This window comes from Notamacropus eugenii, chromosome 2 (genome assembly GCF_028372415.1).
Source record: "Notamacropus eugenii isolate mMacEug1 chromosome 2, mMacEug1.pri_v2, whole genome shotgun sequence".
NCBI classification, from domain to species: Eukaryota; Metazoa; Chordata; class Mammalia; order Diprotodontia; family Macropodidae; genus Notamacropus; species Notamacropus eugenii.
In genome coordinates this window covers 355,983,974-356,008,207 of record NC_092873.1, presented here as the reverse complement: position 1 = coordinate 356,008,207, position 24,234 = coordinate 355,983,974, and the positions used below count along the sequence as shown (strand labels likewise).

General features: G+C 45.9%; 1 protein-coding gene across 1 annotated transcript; it reads right to left on the bottom strand.

The window, feature by feature from the left end:
* Positions 1-1,464: 1,464 nt before the first annotated feature.
* IGFBP4 (insulin like growth factor binding protein 4) lies at positions 1,465-17,177 on the bottom strand. The gene is made up of 4 exons (XM_072646367.1): positions 16,532-17,177; positions 7,917-8,080; positions 6,979-7,113; positions 1,465-3,180 (listed from the first exon to the last, which is right to left on the bottom strand). The coding sequence occupies exons 1-4, from the start codon at positions 16,878-16,880 to the stop codon at positions 3,046-3,048; spliced, it is 783 nt and encodes a 260-aa protein (XP_072502468.1). The 5' UTR covers positions 16,881-17,177; the 3' UTR covers positions 1,465-3,045.
* Positions 17,178-24,234: the final 7,057 nt, after the last annotated feature.

Below are 24,234 nucleotides of genomic sequence, written 5' to 3'. Positions count from 1 at the left end.
GAAGAGAGCTTGCCCCCCACCACACCAAGCTTGTCTCCTCAGGCACAGCCCAGCCATGGTGAGAAGGAGTAAAGAAGATTATGAGAGTACTGGATGGCTGACTTAGAGAAGGAAAGGACCTAGGAGGTCATGAGGTACTACAGCCTCATTTGACAAATGAGGAAACTGAGGCAAGAGATTAAGTGGTTTGCCCAGGCACAGCCAATAGGTGTCTGAAGCAAGATTCTAACCCAGGTCTTCCTGATTCTGTGAATCCAATTTTATTTCAGACTTTACATTTACCAAAATCAGTGGTGAGAAGCTGCTGAGACTCTGCAGTCTCATTAACTCAGTTCAGTAAGAATGAGAGCCATACCCCATAATCTCTCCTCCCTTTTCCCTCCCCATCAAAACACATACATTTGCTTAAAACCCCAAGTCTCCAGGGCTGGAGGCAGGGGACTATCTGTACTGGGGGTCAAAAGAGAGTCAAGAAAAGTGCAGACCTCCTACTCTGCCTTCCCCCACACACCCAGACAAGCCTCTCCCCAGGGTGCCCCCACCACCAGGTTGACAAATTAACAGAGGAAATCTGATCCTCTTCCTGAGCCAGGTCAGCCTCAACCTTCCCATCACCCCTTCCTAGAAATAGATGCAGTTCAGATTGGTTCCACAGTCTCCTGCTAAGGCCCACTTTCTTCTTCCTTCCAGGTTCCTCTCTCTCCAGAACTCATTATTCACCACTCCCAGACCAGAGTCAATAGCCATCCCTCACTGGAGCAGGCAAGATGATTTTGTGTGGCTTCCCTATCTATTTTACAGGACTGTTGTGAGGAAAGTGCTTTGCAAGCTTTTAAGCCCTATATAGAGCTTGCTATTCAGACCTCTGCTTTGATTCTTGTACTCCTGGTGGGGAAAGACCCTGCAAAGAAGCAGTATATCTGAACCATATAGTCCTAGAGAATTGCTTGGAAGCACTGAAATATGAAATGATTTGCTCATCTATTCGATCTAGAGTTGAAAGGGACCTAAAGGTTATCTAATCCGACTGTTTCATTTTACAGATAAGGAAACTGAGGCCCATGGAAGATCAGTGATTTGCCTAGCATCATAAAGAGGTGGAATTTAAACTCACATCCTCTGATTCCAGAGCTAGGGCTCTTTCCATTGTCCCCCACTGTCGCATAGCCAGTATGAGGGAGAGGCAGCACTCAGGTCTTCCTGACCCCAAGGCTGGCCCTTCCTTCATTACTTCACACTGCCTCTCAAGAGTTATATAAATATGTAATATTCTCCTATACATGTGGCATTGGGGTTGGTGTACGGGGTGAGTGAAGAAATGCTTCTGCTGGAGAGGGAAGTGTTAACAGGCCCAGAGCCTCGAGGAATGTCCTTGTCTCTTCCAAATTCTCTAGTCCTCCACTTCCTCTCCAGCCCTACCCTACCCAGTATCAAAAATAAATCAATCAGACAATATCACCGGGACATTTTTCAGTTTTGTTTTGTTTAAAAAAACACACACACACATACAACAACCAAACATCGCTAATCGCTGATTTGGTAGGTCCCTATGCAAAACACGGTGCGGTGACCTGCTGTCTGCTGGAAGAAAGCTAGCATGTCTTCAGAGCAGTGCATCCCGCAGAAGTGACAGGGTAAAAGCCTGGCTAGGCCAGGCCATCAGGAGAGGCGTTGCATAGGACAAGTGGGAAGCGTGGGGAGGTTGGGCCAGGATGGGAAAGAGGCCTACAGAAGCCAGGGTGGGATGGGATGGGAGAGTTGGGAAGAGACCAAAATCCAGGACTGCTGGATTACATCCCTTCCTTTTCCCTATCTCTAGCACTGAATCAAACACCCCCACTTCTTTCAAAATTCTATAATGTTAACTTCCTTAATCATCTCATGCCCGATTGTGCCTGACATCTTGGCTGCTTGTTCCTTCCTGACTTTCTAGTCCCTCCTCAAGCCTGCTTCCCTCCTGCCTCCACCCCCTTTATAACCCAGAGAACCACCCAAGCCAGTGTGAATATGAGCATCCTGGCTAAGCGTGACCGGCCAATATGCTCCCTTCTTTGCCTGGGCTATCAGAGGCAACACAGGACCTAACCTCGAAGGAAGCCAATGACTGTGTGTCGTATTTGTGGTGCAACCAAGGGTGACCCATGTGGGCTGGAACGTGGCACTGTCCCTGAAGCTAGGAGTCAGTGGGGGAGGAAAAGGGGGAAAAGAGTCTTTGACCAAGAGGAGAAAAAAAAGCAAAAAAATCTACTTGTCTACTTGATTGAGAAGAGCTGGGGCACTTTGTTAGCTGAATCTAACAAGTCTTTCCCCATCCACATCCTCAACCCACAAAAGCTGCATTTGGACCCCTCCAAATTCCCTACCTATCACAGGGCCCAAAGTGGCTAGAAGAATTGAACTGAGTATTTGCCTTCTCCCTATTACTTCCTCTAGGACAGAGACTGGATCTGTAGTGGCATTGGTACAGGAGTTTTGAAATTCTCTTTCCTAATGCAAGTTGACAACTTCTCTGAAACTTAAAGTTTGAGAGAATGGAGAGGTTAATTGACTTGCCTAGGGTCACACAGCCAATCAGGGTCAGAGATGGGACCCTAACCCAGGTCCTCCTGGCTCTGAGGTCAGCTCTCTAACCACTACACTGAGCTGCCTCAATACTATTCTTTCTAGACTGAGAATGCTCTTCTACAGACCAACCCTTTTCTGGTACCCATTCCCCTGACTCACCAGACTAAGAGGGTGAGGAGCAAACATCCCCAGGAGGCTGAAGACTAGAATTCAGGATCAGTTTGGGGATACAGCCATGGGAGTCTACACACTCCCAGACCTTGGGCTACCGGAGCCCAAAGAAGGACATTTCAAAGGGCACACTCACACCAAGGGGAGAAATCTGGATTAGATATTAAGGCCAGGCCAAGGAGGAGGAAGGAAGGACTTTCTGGCCTCCCTCCACCCTCCCCCAATTCAAACACAGACTCAGTGGGTTCCTTGGTCTCTTGGGGTGGGGGGTGGTGTTTCGGGAACCCCTGCCTGTGGGCCTCAAACAGCTCAATCTCGGAGGCCGTCTGATGCCTGGTGACAGTCTAGCTCTCCTCTCAGCTCCAGCCCTCCAGAGAGCCTCACCCCTGTCTTCCGGTCCACACACCAGCATTTCCCCCGCTGCCCATCCAGGGCTGGGTGGCACTGTCAGAAACAAGGGCAGGGTAGGGTTATTTCATATACAGAAAACAGTCAAACCTAGACACACCCCACCCCCTCTTTGACCCTGTCTTAAAGCCAAGGTGATAGAGAAAGCATTCAAGTGTTCTTGGGAGAAAGAACCAAGTCAACCCATCAACCAAGGGAAACTGGTATTCAAAGGATTATAGATTTAGAGCTGGAAGGGACAAAGAGGTCATTAATCCTGCCTCTTAATTTTATAGATGAGGAAACTGAGGCACAGAGAGGTTAAATGACTTCTCTGGTATCTTCACACAGCCAATAATTGTCAGATGCAGGATCCGAACCCAGATTTTCCTGATTCCAAAATCTAGTATCTGATCCACCACACCAGGGTGCCAGTCAAGAGTATTGTTTATGTAATTGATATCACAGTTCGTGCCTTCTCAGTGGGCACAGAAATCAAGGGAGGGAGGGAGGAAATTCAGAACTCAATATTTTTAAATGAATGTTAAAAATAAATAAAAATAATTTTGAAGAATATTGTTATTCAGTCCTCTTCAGACTCTCTCACTTGAGATTTTCTTGGCAGAGATATTGGAGTGGTTTGCCATTTCCTTCTCCAGTTTGTTTGACAAATGAGGAAACTGAGGCAAACAGGATTAAGTGACTTGCTCAGGATCACACACTAATGAGTGTTTAAGACTAGATTTTAACTTGGCCCTTCCTGGCTCCAAGCCCACTGCTTTATCCACTGAGCGACCTAGCTGCCTCCAAGTCAAACAGAGGTTAAGTGACTTATCCAGGGTCACACAACTAGGAAAGTATCTGAGGCCAGATTTGAACTCAGGTCTTGCTAATTCAAGGCCTGGCACTCTATCCACTGCACCACTTAGCTGCCCTCAAGAATTTACAGAGCACAAAAGAGCAAACTGATAAACTGCTGGAAGACTGAGAGCAGAATTTGGGTGTATGTCTGAGGAGTGGAAAGAAGAGGGGATGGTGTGTGTGTGTGTGTGTGTGTGTGTGTGTGTGTGTCCACCTTGGACTAGGTGAGAAGAATTAGACAGTTTAGAGTTAGGGCTGAGATTATGGTAAGGGTAGAATTTGAGATTTCATTTTTTTAAGAAGCCTTGACCTGATTTCATTATCACAGGAAACTCCCAGAAAAGGAAACCATCACTACACATCCTCACTTTCTCATTCATTCACAATCTTATGCAGTTTCCTGGGGTAATGGGAGATGAAATAACTTGCCCATAGTCAAAGGCAAGACTTGAATCCAGGTCTCGCTGACTAAACCAATTTTCTTTTCCCTGTGCCACAGCTGGCTTTCAGAGGATTTACCTCCAGACTTGCAACTAATATGTACTAGCAAGCATGTTTTCTAGTCTTTCATACTCTTCCATTAAATTTTAAGATCCTTAGGGCAGAGACTGTCTTTTGCCTCTTTTTGTATCTCCAGAGCTTAGCACAATACCTAGCACACAGGAGCTTAATAAATGTTTATCCACTGATTCATGTTTTACTCAGTGAAATAGAGAACAAAATGGCAGAATCTCAAAGTTAGAAGGAACCTCAGAGACCAACTAATCTAACCATTACCTATACTGGTATCTCTTATACAATATTTCCAACAAATGCTTACCCAGCCTTCTTTTAAAGACCCCTAAGTGAAAGGAAATCAACTTTTTCCATTCCATTTTTGATAGCTCTAATTTGGGGAAAGTTTTCATTTTAGTTAAGTCTAAATTTACCTCTTGGTAAATTCCACCCAGTTCTCCTAGTTCTGCTGTCTGGGGCCAAAAAGACCAAGTCTATTGTCTCTTCTGCCATAGCAGTATAAATTAGAAGGTCTGCTTGAACATAAGCAGGGTCAGCTAAGCCTCAGGTTCTTGTGACCAACCACGAAGACCTCCACCATCCCAACATTTGGAGAAACAGAGGAGATCAAGGTCAGTAATTCCATATTGGATCTTATGTCCTTTCTGACAGCTAAGATAGAGAGAATACTGAGTTGGGAATCAGGGTTCAAAGCCTGCTTCAGACACCTGATAGCTGTGTGACCTTGTTCAAGTCACAGTCTCTCTGAAAATCCATTTCCTCACCTACAAATAAAGGAATTGCCCTATATGGCCTCCAAAGTTCCTTCCAGCTATAAATATCTGATCCCATGATCTTCCCTCTGCCCTGACTGAGTTCAGCTCTTCAGCTGTGAGATCTAGCTTCCATTGGATTCAGCCACATCTTTGTTAGAATTACAGGACTATTGGCTGGAAAGGATGGTGACACACATTTAGACCAACCCTCTCTACATGAGAAAACCAAAGGCTAGTGAGAGGAAGTGACTTGTTCAAAGTCACACAGCAATGTGGCAGCAGAACTGAGAATCAGATCCTGGGTACCCTGACCCCTCAGCCTGTCCAGAAGCAGGAGGATGGACCTACGCTCTTTTCATAGATACTGAAGTTGGTGGGGATCAAAGGGAAAGGTGAGGAAGCTGGCTGTGACTCCATCATGGTCTAACCAGACTGACTTTTCCCCGCCTCCAGGAAAGAAGGAGCTAAGATCTCAGGCCTTCAGGGACCAGGAAGAGCTATAGAGAACATCAGGCTGGGGTCACGCATTTACAAAGCAATTAGCAAGCAGTAGGGTGGCCAGATTGAAAGATAAACAAACACAGTACAAAGACAGTCTACCATAACCTCCTAGACTGGGAAGCAGGAGATGACAATTCTGGTGCCTATCTGCTACTGACCAGCTTAATGACTTTGGGTGAGTCATGTGACTTCTCTGGATCTTAGTGTCCACTGCTCTTAAAGGACAAGGTTGAACTAAGTGACCTTCCTGCCCAATATGCTCAGAAATGTCCCACTCCTTGATAGTAATAGTCCAGTAGAAGTTCTTCTGGGAGATGACAAACCCAGGAACAGTGTAATTCAATAATTGTCTCTGAATATGGACAGTTATTGTGGAAGGAAGGAACGAAAAAAGAAAAGAAGGAAGGAAGAAAGGAAGTGAGGGGGGAAGGAAGAAAGGGAGAAAAGAAAGGAAGGAAAAGAAAGAAGGAAGGAAAGAAAGAAGGAAGAAGAAAAGAAGGAAGAAAGCAAACATTTATTAAGCATTTACTATGTGCCAGGCACTATACTAAACACTTTACAAATGTTGTCTCATTTGGTCTTCACAATAACCCTCAAAAGTAGGTGCTTCTATTATCTGCATTTTATAGTTGGGGAAACTGAGACAGGCAGCAAGTAAGTGACTCACCCAGGGCCACACCACTAGTATGTAGCTGAGGCTTGACCTGAACTTCAGTATTCCTGACTCTAGGCCCAGTGCTCTATCCTCCACATGACCATTATGCTTGCAGAGTGAATTCAGTGTAACGGAAAGCAGACTGGATTTGGATTCAGACATCCTGGGTTCAAACTCTAAGACTGCCATTTATCATTTGCTGGACCCTGGACAAGGTGCTTCACCTCCATTTCATCATCAGTAAAAATGAAGATATTGGATAGATGACCTCTAAGATACTTTCCAGTCCTAAAATTCTGTTCCTGTGGCTCCTAAAGTCCCTCCCTTCCAATGCTCATGACCCATGGTTCCATGATTGGAGCCAAGGTTAGAATTAGGGCTGGGGTTGGGATCAAAGTTGGCCCCAAAACTGTGGTTAGATTTGAGGTCAGGATGAAGGCTATCATTAGAGTTAGAATGTGGGTCCAGATTTCTGCTGGGTTTGGGGGTCTTGACCATAATAGTTAGTGACCTTGAGAAGAATCAGGGATTGTAGATAATTGGAAAGTGTTGGGAGCCATGACCTACCTGCTTGGGGTGGAAGTTGCCGTTGCGGTCACAGTTGGGGATGGGGATCATGTACAGGTCCTCATGGGTACGACCCTGAGATGCTGCCAGACGCTCCAAAGCCCTGTGTAGTTCACTCTGACAGGAACCCTGAGTCTACAGGAAGTGAGCAAAGTCACATAGCTTGGCCTTAGGGCTCCCTGAGTTGGTAGAGGATACAGGAGTATCTGGGAGATGGGGGAATGCGTAGGGACAGAGAGACAAAGGTTAGGGCGCACTGCTAAAAGAGGAGCATGGGGAGGGAAGCTGAGACAGAAAGAGGAAATGGTCAGTGGAGTCCTGGAGGCCACAGAGATAGTGGTGGACAGGGGCTGGAGTAGAGACACTACAGAAGAGTAAGGCCTAGGAGGATCTGATGGGAAGAGGACCAAGGGTTGGGAGGACACCAGACAAGAAGAATGGGGTTTGGAAGGATCCTGGGAGAGAGGCATCAGGGCTGAGGGGCAGGTGACACTGCAGGAAAGTACCAAGACCCAAAGGATACTGGGGGAAAGGTTCAAGGACTAAGAGGACACAAGAGAAAAAGAGAAGGGGATGGAGAACCAGGGGAAGAGGACTAGGAGCCGGAGGCACAGTGGAGGTAAGCAGCAAGGCCTGGAGATTAGTAGGGAATATGGTCAAGGGCCAAGGGGAACACTAGAGAACAGCAGGTGCTAGGAAGGGATTGGGCAGAGGATCAGGGTCACTAGATCAGAGGGACAGGGCCACATTCGGAGGAAAAGGAAAGAGGAAAAGGGATGTTAGGAAAGAGAGAGGTGTGGGATGAGGATTAGTCATGCATGCTACAATAAAATGAGTAACCCAGGAGAATCTCAGACATTCTTCGTGCTTAATAAATGTTGAATGAATGCCATGGATTGGCAATCATCTAAGTTTGGGAGAAGGAGGAGGGGCCTCACCATGGGCCGACTGTCTTCGCGGTGGGCTACACTGCCAACATTCTTCATCTTGCCGCTGTTGCTGTTCAGGCCCCGGATTTTGGCTAAGTGCTTCTGCAGGCATTTGCGGTCATGGGCGCTGCAAGGGCTGAAGCTGTTGTTGGGGTGCTCACTCTCCTCCTTGTCTGTAGCCACAGGGTGGGGGTGGGGAAGACAGAGGGTCAGTGCCAAAGATGGGGGCAAAAGCTAACTGCACAACCTTTCCCACCACTCCCCACTCAAGTCTCTCAGTCTTGGGAGGCAGCTGTGTGGCACAATGGATAGAGTACTTGACCTAAGATCAGCAAAACCTGAGTTCAGAGTCTGCCTCAGATACTTACTAGCTGCCTGACCTTGGACAAGCCCCTTAACTTCTCGCAGCCTCCATTTCTTCATGTGAAAATGGGGATAATAATTGCTGGCATTTCACAGGGTTGTTGTGAGGACCAAAGGATCTATGTACAGTGCTTTGCAAACCTTAATGCCCTGTATAAATGAAAGCTGCTACTACTTATAACAGAGAGGCATCTAGATGGCTCAGTAGATAGAGTTCTGGGCCTGGAGTCAAGAACACTTGGATTCAAATCCAGCCTCAGCAACTTACTAGCTGTGTGACCCTGAGCTAGTCACTTAACTTCTGTTTGCCTTAATCCACTGGAGAAGGAAATGGCAAACCACTCCAGTTTCTTTGCCAAGATAACCCTATGGAGAGTGTTGGCATGCCATGGTCCATAGAGTCACAATGAGTCAGACACAACTGAACTACTTAACCTCTCTGGGCCTCAGTTTCTTCAAGAGGGGTTTTGACTTGGTAGCTTCTCAGGTCCCTTCCAACTCTAGATCTGTGATTTTATTACTTTCCATGAATCCAAGGGGGAGACTCCCCCATGGAAGTAGGGCATCTGGTCCATTTGGAACAGAGGTACCTCTCCTGTTAGCCCTGATTCAAATGGGAAGGAGAAAGCAACAGCTTACACTCTAAGGCCCTAACCAGTGAGCTGGCATTGGGGGTAGCATACCTAGCCTCCTGTGGGCATGACTTATGCTTTCCTGCCTTTGCCTATGTCCTCCAGGAAGAATAAAGTCTCTGAGTGGGCCTTCAGATGATTCACCAGCAAGAGCTGCCCAGACAGCCCAGAAGGGTCTCTGGAGGCCTAGCAGGGAGGTCTAAGGCCTGCAGGTCTGCTCTCTGCTCTAGCCGCTCACTTGTCCTCCTCTCCTGATCTTCTGTCAACCTGTTGGCTCCATTCTCCCTAGTTCTCTTCCCACCTCCCTTTATGTTTTTTCATGCTGCTGGCTGGGCCAAGCCCAGGGGGATTCCCAGAGCTGCTGGCTCTTCTGACCTTCTTCCAAATGGTCTGAATCAAAATTTCCATGAATGATGTCAAACTGGGACCAAAATGGCTCTCTCCATGGGTTAGGTGGGAGGGAGGAAGTGTGAATGTGTATACGAATGTGTGTATGCCTTTGCCTGACAGGGAGTATGTGTGTGTGTGTGTGTGTGTGTGTGTGTGTGTGTGTGTGTGTGTGTGTGTGTGTGTGTGTGTGTATGTGTGTGTGTGACTCAACTTGATGAATTCAGCTCATGGGTATGATTGGATATGCGTGAGTGTATGTTAAGGTGCTGGTATATGAGCTTTGAATGATTGCCTGTGGATTTGAGTTTGTAATCAGGGGTGTGTGGGAAAGTGTGGAATAGTATAAGCGTGAATGATTGAGGAGGTATGCCAAATTCATGAATATATACAAGTATAAGAGTTATATGGGTGTGTGGGATGAACAGGAGAAAAAGGAGAGAGGGAGAGAGAGACAAAGACAGAGGGAGTGAGGAAGGGAGAGAAAGAAAGAGAAAGAGAGAGAGAGAAGGCAGTAAAGTGGGAGGGTAGGAGAAGGAGAGTCAAAGATAGAGAGACACAGAGACAGAAACCTTGCCCCATGCATACATGTCCACTTGGAGTGGGAGGTCTACAACCAAAGCCAAATCTCTCATAGGGGGAAGAAAAAAGAAATACAGCTGAGTTCTTATCCCATCACTGGGACCCCCAGAAAACTCTAGCTGAGCCTAAATCCATCCCTGAGATCCAGATGTCAAGTCAGGCTGAGGTTCTTTCTCTTCATCAAAAATGGTGATAACAGTTGAGGATGAAAAGAAAGGTCAAAAGTGCCCCTCCATGAGTAGGGTCACCTCTAAAATCTTCAATCTTGGCAGCCCATAGTCAGACTGAGTAAAAAAAGCCCTAGCCAGAATTCCAGATGTTGGCAGCTAGACAGGAGGCCACATCTGGTTTGTGTCAGAGCCTTTTTTTCTCAAGGAGGTTACAGGTTGCTCCAGGCGTGGCAGCTATCCCAATGCCGCCTTTAGGTCAAATGGCATTTTTCAGCCCCAGCCAAACCTAGGTTTCAGCTCTCTTTTTATTCTCTGAGTTCTTTGAAGGGGGGTTATTAAAGAAAAAAAAGTGGACAAAAGGAAACCAAACAGGGAGGAAATCAGACTTTCAAAAGGTCTTTGACTTGGTTCCACACCAAAGACTATTCCAAGTGAGTCACCATGAGATTGGGGAAAATGTTTTGTCCAGGGATAGGGGACTGGCTTAGAGATAGGAACAAAAGGTAGGGATAAATTGGAACAAAAGGCAGTAATCTCAGCAAGTGCTGCTTCATTTCATCTTATTGAATATTTCTTTGCTAATTATCTGGAAAGGGGAATCCACAGAGAACGCTCAAAATCTGCAGATGACATAAAACTTTTGTTCTAAAAAGAACCCAAAATTTGGGTTTGAATCCCTGCTTTGTCACTCACTAACTGTGCAACCTTGGACAAATCACTCCACTCTCTGGACCTCAGTTTTCTTATCTGTAAAATAAAGGAGAGGGTGATACGGATTAAGGTTCTATCCAACAAGAAATCTTATGATTCTATGAATCATTGGATGACCTCACAAATCTGTACAAGTAGGCAGAAAAGCTGCAAACGAATTTCCTTGTGTCTAAGGAAAAGGTGATATATTTAGGGAAAAAGACTCAAAACTTGCCTTCTCTGAACTCTTTAACAACCTAACAAAGGGGTCTAGGAGTCATTACAGACTGTTCCCCTGAACATCTTCCCTTTTGCTATTGTGAACAGAAAAGTCCATAAAATATTGGACATTCTTGTCACCTGAAAATAAAACCAAGAGTATTGTCTTCTACCTGTATACAACCATGGTGACTCTTCGAAGAGAGACCTTTAAATGGGAAATCATGTCAACTGACTTGGCTTGAAAGAGCTATGAAGTTGTTTGGTGTGGAGGAAAGGCAAATAAACATGAGAGGCAGGTGACAGGGGTTCTAGTCTTGAATATGACAATTTCTGTGACTGATGGAGGCTGCTTGCCCAATCTGGGCCTCAGTTTCTTCTTCTGCCCAATGAAGTTAACCGCTTCATAGGGTTGCTGTTCAGAACTCTAAGACACTATAGGTTAACATCTTTGTCAGTGTTTGTCTATTGTCAGTAGGTAAGATCCAAAGAAAAGGGGGAATAGGAAGGGAGAGAGAGAAGAGTTTCCCAGTAAAGACAGACTAAAAATAAAAAACCACTCTAGGCTGGAAAGATGAAAGCTAAGAAGGAATAGGATCAAATCCTCTACCACCATAAAAGACACAGAGATGTCCATGGAGACTTACACAACCTTGGATGCTGGTACTTAGGGGCACCCCTGAGATGTTAGAGAGGTCATTTTGACCCAAGAGTTTTTAAGCTGGGATCTATAAAATTCTTCTTTTTAATATTTTGATAACTGTATTTCAATATAATTGGTTTCCTTTATGGTCCAATGTATTTAAGAGCTTTATTCTGAGAAGGGATCCCAGGATACACCAAAACAAAAAAGGTAAAGAACCTCTGTTTTAAATAAATAAAAGAACACCCCACTTTACAATGAGAAGGAAGCTTAAGGAGTTTGAGGATTTGCTTTTTTTTTAAGAGAAACATGGAGCATTTACGGCCTATCCTTAACTTTTTGTCAGAAAAGTCAAGGAAAACAGCTCTGCTCTTCCACATACAAGGCTTCTCTTACAGAGAGAGAGAATTTGGGGGTTAACTCAGTGTACGTCTAACTACACACACACACACACACACACCACCCTTAACAACCTCTCCCCTCTCCAGTTCAGTGACACACTGACTTTTTTCCTTTGTTGACTTTTCATTTGGCACTTAACAAGTCCTTTTCCTAACAGGAGCCATTCTGGTCCTAATAACCAGGGAATAAAGCCTCCATATCTGTCCTCCATGCTTCACCCCTAACCCTTTTCCCTATTAACTGGGGTTGGAATTATTGTTTGGCTTTATAGAAGTGTCAAAGAGCCAGTTTTCTAAAATACTGACCAGGATTCAAAATGGAGCAGACCCAGCTTTATCCCCAAGGTGCCTAAGCATCTTGGTACTATGGCCAAAGTATCTTCTTCCCTCCCCAATCTATCCCACTTAGACTCCAGTGTATATTCCCCATGGCAGGGTGGCAGAATCATTCCCCCTCTAAGTAAAATAGCCCAAGATTTCTCAGAGCTGACCCTCAGAAAGACTTGTTTGGATGGTGGGGTTCCTGAGGCCTTGGAGCAAGATAGGCCATCATCCAGTAACTGATGAAGACAAAGTCCCAGCTTGGATAGGTTAGGAAGGAAAAGGGACCCAAACTGAGGCCAGCTGAATGGATATCTCCCAGCTCAGAGATGATAGGGTAGCAAAGACCACAGTTAGTTTATCGTCTTCCTCTTCTTTCTACATGACTTCATTCTTCCCCTCACACCCTTCCATAAGCCAATAACCCTCGATCCTCATGACTCTGTCTTCCCTCTCTCCAACCACCTTCGGACCCCTTAAGGGAGGGGACCCATAAGTTGGGCCAATGGAGCCTTCCCTCCAACAAACCACTGCCAAAATCTGAAGGGTCACCAGCCAAAAGAGGCTGCTCCTCCCTCTGCTTCCCTTTGGCTGGAGCCAAGACCACCCACACTGGGTACCACACTGGGTGGGGCACTCAGCACCTAGGCAGGCATCCAAGCCTTGTCATTGAGAGAGGGGACTCAGAGGACGGAGTGATCAACCCAGCCCCTTCCTCTGAAGCTTGGCTCCAAGAAGGTACCAATCCCTATTTGACAACACTACTGACCTCAGAGAGAAGGGCCCTAAATATAGGTTGCAGACAGAAGATGCTCTTTTTCTTAATCATGTTTACTAGCACAAAATTTGGCTTATCACTGACACTAGAAAGACAGTAAAATCACTCTCTTCTTCAATATCTCCCAGCTCCCTCCAAAGTGTTTGCTTCTGTCTACCAGTGTCCCTTCTCACCTGACCATCTCCCAGGTATCTGACCCTTACCTTAGCATCTCATCCCTGCCCCCCCAACTTCATCTTCTCCCTTTCTCCCATTAGGGCTCTCCCAGGACTCTTGTTTGATCAATCAGGAACTGATAAGACACTTGTCTACAACTCATTTCTGTGAATTGTAGGCCTAATCATCTACATAGTTGGGGCAAGTTGTTATTATCAGAGGCCTTATGTCCACATCCAACTTTTGTCTTAGAGCCAGAAGACACAGGTCTCTGAGGAAAATTTTAACTAGGGTCCCTATGATACAGGAAGCCACTACATCATAAACAGAGTTTAGAAGACTGTCCAAGAATTTAGACATTCTGAGTCCCAGACTGGAGGCTTTGTCACCCTAGCCCTCCTCCAACTCCAGCCACTATAAGAGAATGTATGGAGACAGAGGAGCATGGCACAGAGACAATAGCACTGGAATGGAAGTCTTATCCCTAGCTTTGTAACCTTGGTCTAAATCACTTGACCTTTGAGGGACTCAGTTTCTTCATTTGTAAAATGGGGGAGGGGGGTTGGATTCAATGACCTCTAATGTTCCCTCTAGCTCTAACCTTATAGTCCTATACGATCATCCCTGAGTGAGTCTGTTTCTTTAAATGGCCAGCTCCTAGAGCCCAAGGCACCTATAGTCCCTAGTTCATCCAATTGAGAAAAGCAAACAAAACAAGCCAGTCCTCCCCCTCTCCAGACCACAACTGTCCATTCGCCCTACCCCCAGGGAAGCAGATTTCTGGGAATGCCCCGTTCCCATAAGGTGACTGCGTTCCTGGTACTGAGGTAAAGAGATACTGTTTGCTATGTGGGATAAAAATTAACCCAGGCCCAACATTCCTTCTCCTGCTCCACCCCCCTTACTTCTATCCATCCTGGGAGGACCCAGGCCAGAACTTAAGAGTCCCCTAGCCTTGTTCTTATCTCTAGACCCTTCCGATGTCCTTACTGGAAGATGCCAATAGGTAATGGTCAACATACAACCAGTGATGCAGCAGCTGCTGTGGCTACTGCTGTTGGCAGCAGATTCAGACCTCTGACGCAGATGTTCCTTGGCCTCTCACCTCTGGCGACCTCCTCTTTGTTAATGCACAACCTGCCCGTCCCACTTGGAGAGGGGTGGAGCTGGGGGGATGGACCAGGCATCTTCTGCCTTCAGTATGGATGGATAGGCTGAGAATCTCAAGATGAACGGAGGCTGGAGGTGGAGTAGGGCAGAGAGACATGTGAGGCAGCTGGACCACAGTTGTTCCGCATGAGAAGGGCACTCCAAGCATGCCTACTCATCACCTTTCCCTCCCTTTCACTCTGTCTGGAAGGACTCTGAATAAAGAAGAAAGTTTCCTGAGGATCAGAGCTGGGGTGGAAAGAGAGAGCTCCTTGGGAAGAAAGCTTCCAAAGATTCTTCTGCTTGGGGAAAAGCAAGCCATGACCTCGGCTAGAGCCAAACATGGGCAGCAGGACAGGAAAGGGGGAGTCTTCCCTCTTTGCTTTTGCTGGGAAGAGGTCCAACAGGGGCCTGAGCTCCTGGACACTCTCTATCTAGTGATTGAGTATGGAGGGAGTTGGGAGGTGTTTGGAAGGTTCCAGGCACCTTATGTCTGTTTCACTGAAGACCCAATCTCAAGCCTAAACTGTTCAACCCTGGCAAAGGCTGAGCATGTAGGGCACTGGATGCCCTCACCAACAGGACACCTTTCTTCCTTCTCCCTTAGAGTTTTCAGAATCAAACTGAGTCCTAGAGAGAACATGGAATGGAAAACATGTGCTACTCAGAGGGCCATGGGCATGGGGGATACAACTGCCATCCTGTCACCCAAAAAAAAATGAGTGCATGCACACACACACACACACACACACACACACACACATACACACACACACCACCTTTCCTTGCCTAGTGAGTTGATGGGGCAGGCAGGGCTGAGGTCAGGACCCCTAAGGGCTGTCTCCTTCCTGTTTTCCCCAGCAACCTGCATCCTGCTCCCAGCAGCTGCAGAGTAGTGAGGAAGCAAAGAGGCTGGGGCCTTAGGGTCAGGAAGCTTAGGGGCCCAGAGCCCCAGCGTCTGGAGCTAAGACTTAACAATGAGAAAGCCTCAAGCACTAGGGAGCGAGAGAAAGAGAAACAGAGAGAGAGACAGACAGACAGACAGAGAGAGAGGGAGGGAGGGAGAGGTTGGGGGTGGGGGAGATTGTCTTCTCCTCACACACTTTTTTAGTTTCTCAATTTTCCAGTCTCCAAAATAATTAATACACTCACATTAACTCTACCCATCCAGATCTGGGAGCCAAAACTTCAGGTGGCTTCAGAGAGAGGGCTTCCCTATCCAACTCCCTAAAAATGGCAACTGCCAGGAAAGAGGTGAGTGGCATTTCTATAACATGGAAAAGAATGGCTCCAGATTGGGCAGACAGCCAACCTTTTCCCCTGCTGCCCCTGAATGACCCCACACATCCTTCTCCTCTAGTTCTGAGAGACGAACTGAGGGCTTTGGGGAAGGGGAATTCTTCCACCATTTCCCAAAGCCCCTCTAATCTAGTTTTCTCCAATTCCATGAATTCTACCTTAATGATAAACTTGGTGCCCAAGACCACTTAGGTTTCACCAATCTGCTTTCAAGCAGATTTAAAGGAGGAAGGTCTTGGATCAGGAACTATATTGGAACTATTTGGCTCTCTCCTATTCCTATTCTTTTCCCTCTTCTACCCCCACCAAAAAAAAAAAATTCACACATATATGTACGCAAAGTCTTCCTGGCCCCCCCCCATCCTTCCAGACTCTGCTGAGTCGTTCCCTTGGCAAGCTCCATCTTCCAAAGTAAGACAAAGAGCAGAGCAGCTCTGATCTATGAGGAAAGACCTAAGGCTGAGGAAGCTTGAGGGACCTGAGACTTATTAGTCCCTTCCCTGCCAGCCACAAGACCACAGCACCTAGCCTGCCCTGCAGAGGACACAAGGTCCCTGAAGGCTAGAAAGAGGATGAGACCAGATGTGCTCTCAAAGACGATTTGCTCCAGTCTTCTGGTAATTGTTTTGATTTGCGCCTGTCCTTGTGCCTAGGCAACACCACCAAGTGTTCTTACACTCACCCCAACCCTGGGGGCAAGGGGATGGGACAGACTCAAGGACCAAAGAGGGGAGAAGAGGCTAATTGTCAAACAGTGACTTGGGCCTGAGGTGGGAAGGAGAATAGAGGGGCAGAGGACAAGCAGGTCAGGGTTGGGGGCTGAGGGCTTCTTACCCGTGGTCTGCAGACTCTCCTGGATGGCCTCAATCTCTGCCAGCTCCATGCATATCCCTTGTCCATGCATCAGCGTGTGAAGGGGCTTCTCCACCCCTCGAGGTGGGTAGCAGCGTAGGCCTGAGCCACAGCGGGCAGTGTACACACCGCAGGGCATCCCCTTACTCAGGGCACAGGTGGCGCAGCAGCCACAGCCAGGCTCCCGGACCAACTCCTCACAACCCGTTGGGGGCTGGCAGCGTGCCAGCTTCTCCTCTGAACAAGGTGGGCAGTGAATGGCCTCGTCTCCCTGACATAGCCCTGGCACAGCGGCTAGCAGCAGCCCAGCCACAAGGCAGAGGGGCAACATGACCAGTCGAGGTGTAAGCAGGTAAGGAGCAGGACCAGCAACAGTTAGGAGAGGTAGGTGGGTCCGGGCAACGCGAGGTCACAAACAGGCAGGCTGGGGCAGGTGCCCTTCGTGATTCAGCCCCAGATAGAAGACTTCTGTTAACCAAGGAGACAGCCAAGGAACTTAGTAAGCTGGCTGAACGGGAGAGTGCCTGGTAGCAGGGCCTGTGAGCAGCATTCTCAGCCCGATGCCGTCAACCAGGGGGACTCAGTGCAGCAATGCTTGGCCGAGCCCAGCTCCCCCGGACTTTATACCGGCCCCTGGCCACACCCCCAGCTCCTTCCCAGAGGTGGGGGAGCCCAAATGAGAGAGAGAGGGAGAGAGGGAAAGAAAGGGAGGGGAAGAGAGAGAGTGAAGGAGAGAGGAGAGAGACAGAGAGAAAGGAGAGAAAGAGGAGAGACAAAGAGAGAGAAATGAAGAGAGAGAAAGAGAGAGGAGAGAGAAAAATGGAGAGAGATAGAGAGAGAGAGAAATGGAGGGGGGGGGTAGGGAAGGAGAGAGAGGAGAGAAGGAGGAGAGATAGGAGAGAGAGAGAGAAGCAGAGAGAGAGGAGAAAGAGAAAGAGAGAGAGCTATTTAGGGGAAGCCAGAGGGATGACTGTCCAGCTTTTTCTGCAGCATCTGAAGTCTTTTTCTTGAAGAGCAAGGAAGCCGGACAGCTTGAAAGAAGCAAAGAATTGCTCTGAATGGAACTTGGAACCTGGAGTCTGGAGAAAGAGAGAGAGAGAGAGGGAGAGAGACAGACAGACAGAGACAGAGAGGTTGAAGAAGAAAAGAAAATGAGACCAAAAAGTGACCGAAAAGAGAACCCCAACCAGCTATTTTCACAGGATCTCCTCTCCCACAATAACCTAGAATTCTTTCTGAGCCCTCCCCATCACAAACAATGGGAAATAAAACCAGGAGTCCTGTTGTCCAGACCTCTCTAAGCCAGTGACTTTGGGCATGGAGTACCCATCTTTGCCATTCCTCCCCACCCCAACCGTTTAAACCCTTTCAGCACCATCTCCTCAACACTGAAAAATGCCCACAGGAGAAAGGAAAGGCGGAAACAAGCATTTATTAAATACCTGCTGTGTGTCAGGCACTGTACTAGTATTTGAACCTCCCAAAAACTTTTGGGAGGTAGGTGCTATTATTATCCCCATTTTTCAGTCAAGGAAATTGAGGTTAAGTGATTTGCCCAGGGCCACAGAGTTCGTGTCTAAGGTCAAATTTGAACTCATCTTCCTGAATCCAAACCCAGCAATTTATCCACTGAGCCACCTAGCTGTCTCTAAGAAAGTGTAAGAATATAAGGATGAAGATTGCCTGTAATAGCCTCTCCCCTCCCCCAAAAAGGGTCCTACAGAGGTCTGTCCTAGGCAGAGTTTGAGGGCCAGAGGACAAATTTCCTTCTCTGCTCCCCTCCTTCTCTAGCCACATTAACTGGGCACTTAACTATGTGCAAGACATTGTCCTAGGCAATGGTAATACAGAGACAAAACCAAAATTATTCCCAACTTCATGAAGCCTATATTCTACTGGAGTGATGCAAGATATCCATGGAAATTTTAATTCGTAATTTGAGGTGATCAATAACAGCTTGGGGGAGAAGCATCTCTTGCCCCCATCTCTGCCTCCCTAGGCAGGAACTGAACTTCAATCCATTCCTTCCAGAGATGCTCCGCTATGGTCACTTGAGAGCTACGTTGCTCCCCTTTTTTCCTCTTTCTCCCACACCCCAAGGAAGAAGGTTGGTCTGGTAGAGATTAAGCCAAACAATTTGAAACCAGGATACCCCCTGGGTTCTTCGCTATTCCAGTGATGACAGAGCACACCACTCACCTAAATAAAGGGGAAAGTTAAGAATCTGAATCCTTGGGTTCTCTCCTGCATTTATATAAACTTTTCTCCCTCTCACCCTCACCCCCACCCACTGACCCTGGAAGCCCTTTCGGGTTTGGGTGACATTTCAAGATGTTTCTTGCCTAGGCAGTGGAAACAGAAAAGTAAAGATGTGAAATAGGGGTGGAGGAAGGAGGGAGGTGGTGTAAATCCAACAAACCTAGAGTGGAAAACAACTGAACCTGTCCTGTCAAAACTCCCTCAGGAAAGATATCATGTCTCCAGCATGAACTGTCTCCCTGGAGGTCACAGGACATGGATTTAGATGGTCCAGCCCACATGCTAAATGGAAGGTGGGAGATATGGAGAATTTTGGCTGAGCAAAATAGTTCTTTGGCCTTGGGCAAGTTAAGTTTCCTCTCTGGGCTGCAGTTCCCTCTCCCTATTAAATGAGGGGGTTGGACTCAAAAATTTCTAAGGTCCTTTCCAGCCCTGACATTCTATTAATCTAAGTGCTTGGACCAGTTGTCTGGAAGAAAGGAGAGGAGGGGAGGGGAGAGGCACAGGAGGGAGAGGGAGGAGCTGAGAAGTAATTGAAAAGTTGAAAACTGCTGACACCTTATGGCCGCTGCTGAAATAACAATTCAAATGTATAAAAGAGAAGCAGACCCAGAATAGATTGGACTTCTTCCTATCCACACAGCATCATATCTAACAGTGAGGAACCCCTGCCTGGCCCAAAGGCCTGGACCCTTGCCTCTTTTCCTTCTCCACTGTGAGGTTACAGTGCTGTCCCATTAGGACCGAATTCAATCCGTCTTCTGACAAGGAGTGTTAGGCACACTTTTTGCATATTATGGCTTATTAAAACCCTCATCTGGATGCCTTGGAACAATTTATTTTAAGTTTAAGTTTTGACTTATGTCTACATTGACCCCAAAGATGGATGGTAAAAGGCACTCAATGTACAGTGTAAATCAGGTATGGGACAGGTATTTATTTCCTAAACACACACAAAGAAATGCTAAAGTACAGAGTATTCACAACAGAATAACTTACAACAGGATTCAATTATTGTCATTTATCTCCTAGGCTGGACTCCTTAACTTAATCTATATCGTAGAAAACATCTTAGTCACCTTTATATATATTGTTACAATATTAAGTGTGATAATTAAACCTCATCAGAACCTTAAGTAGTTTGGGGGACCATCAAATAGGCAAAGCCACATTTCACCTCACTTCTGCATTGTGCAAATAATTCCTGCTGGTGATCATCTCCTCTGCTGGAGAACTTCCCTGATCATTCTACTCTACTCCATAAACTAATGGATCTCTGAACCTGTCAAACTCACAAGGTCACCATACTAGATATGCCCATCTTGAGGTTTCTGCTTGGTCACTGACTCAGAAAAGGAAGTACAAAGCATAAAAGACAGCCAGGGTCCAAGTACAAGCTCACCTGGGAGAGACTCCCTACACTAATAGCCACATGATATAGTGGTCACCATGATGCCAGAATAGGAAAGGGCTAGCCCATGTCCCATCCCTCCCTAGAAGTCTTAGAGTCTTCAGATGCCATCTGGAGAGTTGAAAGTCAATTGAGAGAGCAGCTGTTACTCCTTTTAAATGGACCCCTGAGGCAGGGTGAGCTAGCCACGTAGCTGAAATCCTTATTGCCAAAAAGTGTGAGGCTAGTGGATTAAAGCTATCAATGTATCTGCTCTAAATTTGTAATCAATATGTTAAACTCCTAGGATTGAAGGGTCAACAGGCTACCTAAGGAAGGATGAACTGGCCCAATTCAGAAACGGACAGGTCAATCAGAATGGGATTAACCCTATGAGTAACCCCTATACTTCCAGCCTGAGCAAGACAGGGAGTCCTAGTCATTTTTAAAGGATCACTGAATCATTTAGCTCCTCTGGCTAAACAGCCAATGAGGGAATCATGTCTTCATTTTAAAACTTCCACATCCTTCAACTCTCAACCATGACATGACCTATAGCAGCTGGGAAGTTTGTTATCTCCAACACCCCCAAATACCAAGTCCTCATTTCTCTGGAAATTTTTAGGGGAGCTTTCAGTACATGAGGTGGCCCCTATATGCGAATTCAGGTTCTGCCATAAATAGAACATCCATCTCAAGTTGAAAGAAAACTTGGAGGGCATCTACTTTAACCCTTGATTTATAGAAGAGGAAGTTGAAGGTCTAAGAAGTAAATGACTTTCCCAAAGACATGCCAATAACAAGCACCAGGGCAGGATATGAACCCAGGTCTGTTGAATCCAGAGTCAATGCCCTTTCCTCTATAGCACAAAGCCTCCCACCTGAGTCATTGTAGTATGATAATTAAGGATCCCACCCTGGACTGAGACTGAGAGAACAGACTAGATCATGGGATTTAAAATTAGAAAGAGTGAGATTTTATCCTGACTCAGTTTAATACAACAAACCTTTTTAAACACTTACTGTATACAAGGCAGATTCTAGAAACCAGGGAGATTAAGACAAAAATGAAACATTTTCTGCCTTCAAGAAGTTTGCATTCTACTAAATAGGAACATTACATGGATAAAAAAAACTACAAAGGACCTGATGAGGCCTTAACATGTTAACAAAGTATACCGTGATCCTGTATGACCCTCAGGTCATATCCACCTGTAGCCTGTTTTTATAGAATCCATGAGCCCATGTCTAAACAGAGATCCTTTGGCAATGTCCCCAGCAGGTATTCATCTAGCCTCCAGTGAGGTAGAAGCAACTTTCTACACTGTGCCAGCTCCAGTTGTTAAAGTAGCTAGATGGCGTTGCAGTGGATAGGAGCTCTGGGCCTGGAGTCAGAAAGACTCATCTTCCTGAGTCCGGATCTGCCCTTAGCCACTTCCTAGCTATGTGACCCTGGGCAAGTCACTTAGCCCCATTTACCTCAGTTTCTTCATCTGTAAAATGAGCTGGAGAAGGAAATGACAAACCACTCCAGTATCTCTGCCAAGAAAACCCCCAAAGGGATCATGAAGAGTCAGACATGACTAAAGTAACTGTACAACAAAACCACCACTGTTAGAAAGTTTTTTCATTTTATGGAGTTTAACTCCTAAAAATTTTCACCCTATTGCTCTTCGGAGCCAAGTTGAACATGGTGGCCTGTGAATACTTGAAGATAACTATTGTATCCCTCCAACATCTTCTCTTCTCCGGGCTAAACACCCCAAGAATGTTCTGCAGACCCTCTTGTGCCCTGATCTCCAGTCCTCTCTCTATACGGGAGGCTCTCTGCTGTATGTTCTCCAGTTTGACAGGCTTTCTTCAAATATGATATCCAGAACAGAAAACAATATGCTAGAAAATGACTTACATTTATATGATACTCTAAGGTTTATAACTTTTCCCTTTACATCTACCCTATCAGTTAAGTAGTGCAAGTGCCAATATCCCTAATTCATAGATAAGAAAAACTGAGATTCAGAGAGGGGAAATAATTTGTCCATAATCTGACACCCAAGTGCCAGCGTTGGCCTATGAACCAACTCTAAGTCTTCTGACGTTAAGTCCACCACTTTTTCTGCTATAGTTACTGCTTCTCCAAATTCCATCTAATCGGGGATGAATATTTTTTTAATATAAATTTTGTTTTATTTCTGCGTTGGGAATACTATCTTAAACCTTCCCTATCCCATACAGGTTAGGCTAATTTTTGCTGAAAAGATATTAAGATGTTTCTCAAGCTTTGGTTAACTCAGATGATTAAGGACTCAAGATTGTTGATGTCATTTCCTCATCATCTGAGGAAAGAGGTGGAGGAGGAAGAAGAGAAGGAGAAGCAGAGGAGGAGGTGGTGGTGGATGAAGGAGAGGAGGAACAGGAAAAGTAGGAAGAGGAGGAGAAAAGGAAGAGAGAAGAGGAGAAGCAGAGAATGGGGGAGGGGAAGCATCTCTTCTCCATGAGATTTGGCTGATGAATATCAGGCCACTGGACCCAGATGGCTCAGGAGAAGAAAGTGAGGTTGGTGACCTTGCACAGCCCTCCCTCACTCAGATTACTCAACTGCGAGTCATGTCATCATATTGATATCATGGTCCTCTTCAAGAACGAAGGACAAACACAACATCAACAACAAGCTGCAGCATTAATATGGATAAAGGAACTTTATTTGGCTAGAGTAATTCAAGGTGTCCTCAGTGTCTATCCTTATTGAATATCCTCTTCCTGCTATGGCTAAGTAAATCTCTTTTTGTTTACTTTTGAATGACCTACATGTGTCTCATTTTGTTCTAGTATCACACTTAAACTACCCAGCGCAGGATAATTTCCATTCAGATACAGGAACATAAGGGGGAAAAAGCATTCAAAGCCCAAACAAAAAATTGCTTTCTTTGTGCTCTGGGTGGGATTCAAAGTGGAATATCTTGATAAATGATGGACAGTTTCATAGAATTTCTGAGAATTAGATTCAATTTCCAATTAGGGAAATAGTATGTAATACCTGGGAAAAAACACTTTAACATGCTAGAGCTGGATCATCAAATCATAGATTTAGAACTCTGGGAAATCTTAGTGATTTTTCTAGTCCTCTGATCCAGTCTGCTTATTTTACAGGTGAGGAAACCAAAACCCAGAAAAGTGAAGACTTTTACCCAAAGTCAATACGGAATAAGCAGCAGAACTAGCATTCAAACCCAAATTTTCACACTATGTAAATCTAGCAGTCTTTCCACTAGACCATGGTATCTCTGAAATGAGTACCCCAGGTTTTAGGTATTCTGTGGGTCCACATCCAATTCAGAACCATATCTCAAATGAGCCCCTACTGATGGGCTTATTTTTACTGGTCAGCTAAAGGATACAACTAATTTAAAGCAAAGGCATTTAATGAAATAGCTCAAGAGTAGCCCTGAAACATTCCCCTAATAAACCTGTAAACACACTTTCCCACAAGCACATGCACTTTCAATGTCCAGAATAAATACACTTAGAGAGTATGCATGTAAAGGTGAACAGCTAACACTTCTTGCTGTGGAGCACATGAGAAAGGATGCACATATATACAGAACCCACATTTGGTACCTATCTACAGGAGTAACTCCCACTTCTGATGGTTCAAGGCTTCCAATGCTATCTCATGATGCAAGCCACTAGGCTTGTTCCAAATCACGTAGCACGTCATCTCCCTGGGCATTACTCCTAGCTGGTCACCATTCACCCTTATTTTACTACAGGTCTTGTACTTGTGGTCACTGTCAAGTACGATTTCACTGGACTGTGGAGTTTTTCTCTCTTCTCCTAGATTCAGATAGAGTCTTCAGCAAGGGTACTAGCCCTTCCTGTAAGAAGATGGGTGAGCTCAGTCATTTTCCTTTTACTTTAAAACCCAAAGTATTTGCTTGCCTTAGCTCTCTAGTCAGGAAAAGGCCCTAGTATAATCATCAAACTAGAGGGGAAAACACCTTTCCTGGTTTATTTCCATAAGGATGAGGCTTGCCCA

Excerpts from the sequence above, each read along its gene's own strand:
- IGFBP4 (XM_072646367.1), bottom strand. The coding sequence starts at position 16,880 with ATGTTGCCCCTCTGCCTTGTGGCTGGGCTGCTGCTAGCCGCTGTGCCA. Across the intron at positions 8,081-16,531 it reads GGAGAGTCTGCAGACCACGG|ACAAGGAGGAGAGTGAGCAC; the intron begins GTAAGAAGCCCT and ends CTGTGGCTACAG. Across the intron at positions 3,181-6,978 it reads GCAACTTCCACCCCAAGCAG|TGCCACCCAGCCCTGGATGG; the intron begins GTAGGTCATGGC and ends TGTTTCTGACAG.